Source organism: Anopheles stephensi, unplaced genomic scaffold (genome assembly GCF_013141755.1).
Source record: "Anopheles stephensi strain Indian unplaced genomic scaffold, UCI_ANSTEP_V1.0 ucontig250, whole genome shotgun sequence".
Taxonomy (NCBI): domain Eukaryota; kingdom Metazoa; phylum Arthropoda; class Insecta; order Diptera; family Culicidae; genus Anopheles; species Anopheles stephensi.
In genome coordinates, this window is record NW_023405181.1 from 15001 (window position 1) to 24232 (window position 9232).

Sequence of the window (9232 nt, forward strand, 5' to 3'; positions counted from 1 at the left end):
AATTTTTCGATTTTTGGTCCTAGAAATTCATGAACGGTGGGAGACCAAAATTTTTCATAAAAAAAAAATTTTCACCGTTTGACCATAAAAACCTTCTTTTCGTACATACCCCATCATTTCTTCACGTTTTAGGCCATTTCTGAAATTTTCGCTTCGATAGTGTGTCCCCTATAATACAAAATGAACATTTTGCATCTCCCACAAGTGGCCATTTTTTTCCGCCACTGAAGAACACGACCTCGGGAACTCGGACCTAGGACGTGGCCATGTAAGTCATAGGCCACCCCAACTTTTGCAAAATACTGTTTCTTTTCACTTTTCATGATCTAAGGCGCGTTCCGACGGCGTTTTGAACAAATTTATGAGAAAAAAAATTTTGACCCTCGGACCAAAATTTTTTCGTTCGGGGCCCCATGGCCTATGGCCAGTATGGGAACTCGGGATGCCGATATGACAAAATTTGTCAAAAAATCACTAAAAAGTCGCTATGGCCCATTATTTAGAGCTTGTTGAGACCTTTCTAAAACACCTTGGTTGACCCCTGTCCGATAAGTAGTTTTCGAGATATTCGAGAAAATGTGATTTTTTGGGACTTAGAAAATTTTTGACCCGTACCCTAAGAAAAAGTGATTTTTTCATAGGACAATTTTTTCTTCGCAAATACTGTTTGGTTTCACTTTTCATTATTAGAAACGCGTTCCGAAGCCATTTTCATCAAAATCTCGTGAAAAAAAAATTTCACCCCCGGACCAAAAGTTGGCCGTTCGGTGCCCTATGGCCTATGGCCAGTATGGGAACCAAGGATGCCGATATGCGAAAAAGTGTCAAAAAATCACTTGAAAGTCGCTATGGCTCATTAAATAGAGCTTGTAAAGACCTTTCTAAAACACCTTGGTTGACCCCTGTCCGATAAGTAGTTTTCGAGATATTCGAGAATATGTGATTTTTTGGAACTTAGAAAATTTTTGACCCGTGCCCTAAGAAAAAGTGATTTTTTCATAGGACAATTTTTTCTTCGCAAATACTGTTTGGTTTCACTTTTCATTATTAGAAACGCGTTCCGAAGCCATTTTCATCAAAATCTCGTGAAAAAAAAATTTCACCCCCGGACCAAAAGTTGGCCGTTCGGTGCCCTATGGCCTATGGCCAGTATGGGAACCAAGGATGCCGATATGCGAAAAAGTGTCAAAAAATCACTTGAAAGTCGCTATGGCTCATTAAATAGAGCTTGTAAAGACCTTTCTAAAACACCTTGGTTGACCCCTGTCCGATACGTAGTTTTCGAGATATTCGAGAATAAGTGATTTTTTGGGACTTAGAAAATTTTCGACCATGACATATATGAAAAAGTGATTTTTTCATAGGACAATTTTTTCTTCGCAAATACTGTTTGGTTTCACTTTTCATTATTAGAAACGCGTTCCGAAGCCATTTTCATCAAAATCTCGTGAAAAAAAAATTTCACCCCCGGACCAAAAGTTGGCCGTTCGGTGCCCTATGGCCTATGGCCAGTATGGGAACCAAGGATGCCGATATGCGAAAAAGTGTCAAAAAATCACTTGAAAGTCGCTATGGCTCATTAAATAGAGCTTGTAAAGACCTTTCTAAAACACCTTGGTTGACCCCTGTCCGATAAGTAGTTTTCGAGATATTCGAGAATATGTGATTTTTTGGAACTTAGAAAATTTTTGACCCGTGCCCTAAGAAAAAGTGATTTTTTCTTAGGACAATTTTTTCTTCGCAAATACTGTTTGGTTTCACTTTTCATTATTAGAAACGCGTTCCGAAGCCATTTTCATCAAAATCTCGTGAAAAAAAAATTTCACCCCCGGACCAAAAGTTGGCCGTTCGGTGCCCTATGGCCTATGGCCAGTATGGGAACCAAGGATGCCGATATGCGAAAAAGTGTCAAAAAATCACTTGAAAGTCGCTATGGCTCATTAAATAGAGCTTGTAAAGACCTTTCTAAAACACCTTGGTTGACCCCTGTCCGATACGTAGTTTTCGAGATATTCGAGAATAAGTGATTTTTTGGGACTTAGAAAATTTTCGACCATGACATATATGAAAAGTGATTTTTTCTTAGGACAATTTTTTCTTCGCAAATACTGTTTGGTTTCACTTTTCATTATTAGAAACGCGTTCCGAAGCCATTTTCATCAAAATCTCGTGAAAAAAAAATTTCACCCCCGGACCAAAAGTTGGCCGTTCGGTGCCCTATGGCCTATGGCCAGTATGGGAACCAAGGATGCCGATATGCGAAAAAGTGTCAAAAAATCACTTGAAAGTCGCTATGGCTCATTAAATAGAGCTTGTAAAGACCTTTCTAAAACACCTTGGTTGACCCCTGTCCGATACGTAGTTTTCGAGATATTCGAGAATAAGTGATTTTTTGGGACTTAGAAAATTTTCGACCATGACATATATGAAAAGTGATTTTTTCATAGGACAATTTTTTCTTCGCAAATACTGTTTGGTTTCACTTTTCATTATTAGAAACGCGTTCCGAAGCCATTTTCATCAAAATCTCGTGAAAAAAAAATTTCACCCCCGGACCAAAAGTTGGCCGTTCGGTGCCCTATGGCCTATGGCCAGTATGGGAACCAAGGATGCCGATATGCGAAAAAGTGTCAAAAAATCACTTGAAAGTCGCTATGGCTCATTAAATAGAGCTAGTAAAGACCTTTCTAAAACACCTTGGTTGACCCCTGTCCGATAAGTAGTTTTCGAGATATTCGAGAATATGTGATTTTTTGGGACTTAGAAAATTTTCGACCATGACATATATGAAAAGTGATTTTTTCATAGGACCAAAAAGTTTGTCCAAATAGGGTTTTGGTTCACTTTTTATGGTCAGATAAGTGATCCGATGCTATTTTCATGATCATTAGAGGGATTTCACGCTGTGACCAAAAATTTTCATACTTCATACTTGTCCCCGTGCCGTATATGGGAGGACCGGGGGAACATGTCTTCGTAAGTCGTGATGTTCAGTGACGGATTTCTGGGACTTAGAAAAAAAATGTGCTCTCAGGCACATTATATGTTCCATACACACATGATTTTCATTCTTCATACTTGTCCCCGTGCCGTATATGGGAGGACCGGGGGAAGATGTGTTTGTAAGTCGTGATGTTCAGTGACGGATTTCTGGGACTTAGAAAAAAAATGTGCTCTCAGGCACATTATATGTTCCATACACACATGATTTTCATTCTTCATACTTGTCCCCGTGCCGTATATGGGAGGACCGGGGGAAGATGTGTTTGTAAGTCGTGATGTTCAGTGACGGATTTCTGGGACTTAGAAAAAAATGTGCTCTCAGGCACATTATATGTTCCATACACACATGATTTTCATTCTTCATACTTGTCCCCGTGCCGTATATGGGAGGACCGGGGGAAGATGTGTTTGTAAGTCGTGATGTTCAGTGACGGATTTCTGGGACTTAGAAAAATAAATGTACCCTTAGGCACATTATTTGTATCAATAATTGTATCCCCAGCCTTTCATGGGGAACTTTTCCGTATTCCCGGACTTGTACATTTTTCGGGTTCCACCTCCCGACAATGTATCTCTACTGTGCATTACGTACCTTATAACGCACGGCACCCATTGGGTGACTCCACTTAACCATCTTTCGATAATGCCCGTGTTGCAGATATAATCCCAACACCTACCAGGCTTTATATGTACATCGAACGTTACATACGATGCACCCCGTATTCCCGGACTTGTACATTTTTCGGGTTCCACCTCCCGACAATGTATCTCTACTGTGCATTACGTACCTTATAACGCACGGCACCCATCGGGTGACTCCACTTAACCATCTTTCGATAATGCCCGTGTTGCAGATATAATCCCAACACCTACCAGGCTTTATATGTACATCGAACGTTACATACGATGCACCCCGTATTCCCGGACTTGTACATTTTTCGGGTTCCACCTCCCGACAATGTATCTCTACTGTGCATTACGTACCTTATAACGCACGGCACCCATTGGGTGACTCCACTTAACCATCTTTCGATAATGCCCGTGTTGCAGATATAATCCCAACACCTACCAGGCTTTATATGTACATCGAACGTTACATACGATGCACCCCGTATTCCCGGACTTGTACATTTTTCGGGTTCCACCTCCCGACAATGTATCTCTACTGTGCATTACGTACCTTATAACGCACGGCACCCATCGGGTGACTCCACTTAACCATCTTTCGATAATGCCCGTGTTGCAGATATAATCCCAACACCTACCAGGCTTTATATGTACATCGAACGTTACATACGATGCACCCCGTATTCCCGGACTTGTACATTTTTCGGGTTCCACCTCCCGACAATGTATCTCTACTGTGCATTACGTACCTTATAACGCACGGCACCCATTGGGTGACTCCACTTAACCATCTTTCGATAATGCCCGTGTTGCAGATATAATCCCAACACCTACCAGGCTTTATATGTACATCGAACGTTACATACGATGCACCCCGTATTCCCGGACTTGTACATTTTTCGGGTTCCACCTCCCGACAATGTATCTCTACTGTGCATTACGTACCTTATAACACACGGCACCCTTTGGGTGACTCCACTTAACCATCTTTCGATAATGCCCGTGTTGCAGATATAATCCCAACACCTTCCAGGCTTTATATGTACATCGAACGTTACATACGATGCACCCCGTATTCCCGGACTTGTACATTTTCTTGTACATACTACCGGGCCAGGACGTGCCTTGCGTCCACCATAACACCACCAGGCGTAGGTCGCCTGAGAGGATCGATGCGAACGCATCTCTACAACTTGAAACTCCTAGCCTGAAGTCCCGTCGTTTGCGGGCGGTCGGTGGGCATCGAAACTAGTCAAGTCCACGGTCGGCGAGGTCGGCGGCCACCGGCGTTCCCTATGGTCAGGTACTAACACGTGCAGTGCGACCCCGCGCGATGCGGCCCAGTCTATGAAGCGGGGATGAGGCGCCAGGCTGCAGAGGCAGTTCCAGCGGATCTCGGAGGGTTGTTAGGCCCGCTAGCTTCCGATTGCCCATTAGGTTTTGAAGCGCTATCAGCTCGGATTGGTTACGACCTTAGAGGCGTTCAGGCATAATCCAGCGGACGTAGCGTCATACCAAAGTCCGGTCGAACTAGTATTGAGCCAGTGGTCCGTACCTGTGGTTCCTCTCGTACTGCACAGGAGTTCCGTTACGATAGCACGTATTAGCACACACCAGTAGGGTAAAACTAACCTGTCTCACGACGGTCTAAACCCAGCTCACGTTCCCTTGAAAGGGTGAACAATCCTACGCTTGGGGAATTTTGCTTCACAATGATAGGAAGAGCCGACATCGAAGGATCAAAAAGTCACGTCGCTATGAACGCTTGGCGACCACAAGCCAGTTATCCCTGTAGTGGCGATCGAGCAGCCGAACCGAACAGACGTGTTTGTATGGTGCTCCGTGAAAAAAAGTTTTTTCGAGGAAAATCGGTGAAAAGTTAAGTTAGGACAGTGATTCCACGTGTGCGGCCCCCGATCCTGGTCCTACGCCTCCCAGCCTAATTTTTCCGGAAAATTCGGAAAATTGAGGGAGTTTTTCGTGAGATCGTTTTTCTGGAATAACTTAGTGAATTCTTCACGGATTGTTGAAAGTGATAGTGCAAAAGAAGCGCGCCGTCAGGGCGCATCTTTTGATGCCCTCAAAGTGCCGGAAATGATGGAGTACCGGAAGTGGTGACGTGGCAAAGTTTGCAAATTGAACAGTGAATAACTCAGCCAGCTTAGGACCTACGTGGAAGCTGCGATATATTGATTTGTACGTCTTAGTGAAAAGAACGTTTTGTGAAAGTTTGGTGTCGATCGCATAAAAACTGAGTGAGATACAAGGGGACAAAGTTTTGTTCAAAAAAAGGACGCCGTTTTTCGCCTTCTCAAAATGGCGGCTTTTTGCCCCCCCTGACGCGAAAAACCGTTAACGGCCGTTTGATTCCGGTTCTGGAAGTTGAGATCCGGACGGAACATCCCCCTTGCGGAGCACCCGGTGTTCGGACGGGTTGTGTCCGCCCTGGTTTCCTGTAGTTCCCGGCGGGCCCTCTGGCCGATTCTTGGCGTCCCGGGTGGCCAGTCCACCGATCCGGGCGTGCGACCCCTCCATCGACGCGTCTCGAGGAGGAGAATCCGTTAGTGGCAACCCCGCCCCCCCACCACCCCCCACCAGCCGCCCAGAGCGGAAAAACCACCCCCGGTGACGGTTTTCCCGAGTTTTCCCGGGGAAGGAGGGGAGATAGCGGTTCCGTTTCTTCGAGGGAGTTGTCCGGGCGAGTGCCCCCCACCCACCAAGCGGGAAAATCCAGCAGGTTTCCACCACCAGGCGGCGCCACAGCCGGAAAAGCGTGTTGCTGAAGAGTTTTCCGGGCCTACCGGGAAAACGGTGCGTCTCCCGATAGGGGTTTGTTTGGGGAGGGGTGTCCGATTTCAACGGAGAATACCCCCCCGCAAGGGTTTTCCCCCACCCCCCCTGGAAAATAGTGTTTTTCCGGGCACCCACCGTTTCCCAACCATTCACCGGACCCCATCAAGTGGGGTATCAAACGACGCGGCTTGCAGAGACGAAGCCATCGAATCCATTTCCGACCCCCTACCACCACCCATTACCCCCCTAGAGCGGAAAAACCTCGTTTTTTACGGTTTATTGCGAATTTCCCGAGGAAGGAGGGGATTGAGAGCGTCGAGATATAGAACAAGGTGGTGCGCATTAACATCGCGCACAAAACCGTCTTTGGACCGGAAGTGATCGGACGCCATTTGGGGGAGTTACGCCTGGAAAAGCGTTTTTGGGGTTTCCCCAATTTCCCGGCCCCACCCCCGCATCCGACCCCTCCATCGACGCGGCGTGGAGAGAGGACAACGGAAAACAACATCTTTCCTGTCTACCTCCCACCACCACCCCCGCAGAGCGGAAAAACCCCGTTTTTAACGCTTTTCCGCCATTTTCCCGGGGAAGCAGGAGAGTTAGAGCGTCAGTTTCTTCGGCAAGGTTGTGCGCAGCAACAACGCGCACAAAAACGTCGTGGGACCGGAGGCGATCGGACTTCATTTGGGGGAGTTACGCCCGGAAAAGCGTCTTTTGGGTCTTCCAAATTTTCCGGCTGCACCCCAGCATCCGACCCCTCCATCGACGCGGCGTGAGAAGACATCACTAAACACAGCACCGTACCTGCCTACCACCCACCACCACCCCCCCAGAGCGGAAAAACCCGTTCTTCACGGTTTTCGCGAGAACTTGTCAAAGGGATTTTAACGACGGACGGTCATTCCCTAAGGCACAGAATGGAGGGGCGAGTGCTGCGTTCCGGAGTGCGGTCGCTGTTAGCTCCCGGGAAGCGGTCGGACACCCCTTCCCCCTCTCCGGTGACACCACGGTCGGTCGGATCAGCGGAAGCTGTTGAAACATCGGAAGAGGAGGATGATGGTGAATTCTCCGATGCCTCCACCCTGGAGCAGACGGTGGTGTCGTCGCAGGAAGTAGAAGGGGAGACATCCACATCTGTGGTGATCCCTGACGGCGGAGAAGCGTCTGCGCAGGAGTTTCAGCACAAGATGCTGGAGACCCTCGCCAAGCAAGTGGAGACGCTTACTGAGGAGCTGCGACTCAGCCGGGAGCGCGAGGTTGCTCTAAAGTGCATGCTGGAAGCAGTTCAGGAAGGAATGCGTTCGTTGACGGCACTACATTCCTCGGCACAGTCTGGTGGCCAGGGCAGTGCCAGAACGAAACGCAGCCGGCAACAACGCAACCGAGCGAAGAAGGCCTCGCAGCAACAGCAGCAGCAGCAGAAGCAGCAGCAGCAGCAGCAGCAGCAGCAGCATCAGCATCAGCAGAAGCAGCAGCAGCAGCAGCAGCAGCAGCAGCAGCAGCAGCAGCAGAAGCAGCAGCAGCAGCAGCAGCAGCGTAGCCAGCCACAGCCGCAGCGACGGACGGTCGCAGTGTCGGCAATGGGCCAGCAGCAGCAGCAGCAGCAGCAGCAGCAGCAGCAGCAGCAGCGTCAGCAGCAGCAACCGCTACATCAGCAGCAGTGGCCACAACTCCAGCCAATGCAGCAGCAGATGACCTGGGCAACGGTCTTGAACGGTCGTAATAGCCGAGCGCAACGCCCGACTCAGCAGCAGCAGCAACCGCATCAGGAGCTATACCGGCCACCTCAGATGCGCCAGCAGCAGCAGCAGAGCCAGCAGCAACAACATCAGCAGCATCGTGCCCAGTCCAAGGGGCGTCCTGCACGACCCGATCGCATCGCGGTGGTCCCCGGTCCGGACAAAACCTGGACGGAGATGTACGTGAAGCTGCGCTCATCACAGGAGCTGCAAGACGTCAGGGCAGATATTGGGATGGGGCGTCGGACCGCGCAAGGTCATCTCATTGTCCCAATACGCAAGAATGTGGACAGCGCTGAGCTGGCTCGCCGGATCCAGCTGGCACTCGGCGAGGATGGCGTGGTCCGTGTGGTGACGGAGATGGGAGAGCTTCTCGTCACCAACATTGACTCTCTGGCCGAGAAGAGTGATGTGGAGCTCGCCATCAAGGAGAAGCTGGGAGCAGAGCCGGGAATCGCGCGTGTCGAGCTCTGGGAGCTCCGTGATGGCACGAAGCGAGCTCGAGTGCGGCTCCCACTAGCAAAGGCACGGCTTCTCATCGGGCAGAAGCTGACACTGTGCCAATGCGTCAGCGGCATCCGCGAAGTGCCGAAGAAGCCACTCGACCGTCAGCGTTGCTTCCGTTGTCTTCTGATGGGGCATCTGGCACGAAACTGTCGTGCCTCGTCTGACCGGTCGGGTCTGTGTCTGCAGTGTGGCGAAGAGGGCCACCGCATTAGCCAGTGCACTTCGGCAGCTAAGTGCATTGTCTGCCAGGGGCCCCATCGTGTGGGCCACTCATCGTGCCGCCAGAACCAGCATTCGCGGGCGTAATGCGGGTAATGCAGGTCAACCTGGGTGGTGGACGCATCGCTCAGGATCTGGCCCTGCAAACAGCCCGCACGAAGCGGGTCGACGTGCTGCTGCTGTCAGAGGTGTATCGGCCTCCGGCGGACAGCGGAAACTGGGCGGTGGATTCGTCGGGGAGAGCAGCTGTGGTGGCAACCGGCCACCTTCCGATCCAGCGGGTGTGGCGCTGTGCCATGCCCGGGTTGGCTGCTGCGCAGATTGGAGGGGTGGTGTTCATCAGC

At 49.4% G+C, this 9232-nt stretch overlaps 1 protein-coding gene across 1 annotated transcript; it reads left to right on the forward strand.

Annotated features, from left to right (window-relative positions):
* The first annotated feature begins 8339 nt into the window (after positions 1 to 8339).
* LOC118516230 lies at positions 8340 to 8975 on the forward strand. The gene has a single exon (XM_036062113.1). The coding sequence runs from the start codon at positions 8340 to 8342 to the stop codon at positions 8973 to 8975; it is 636 nt and encodes a 211-aa protein (XP_035918006.1).
* Positions 8976 to 9232: the final 257 nt, after the last annotated feature.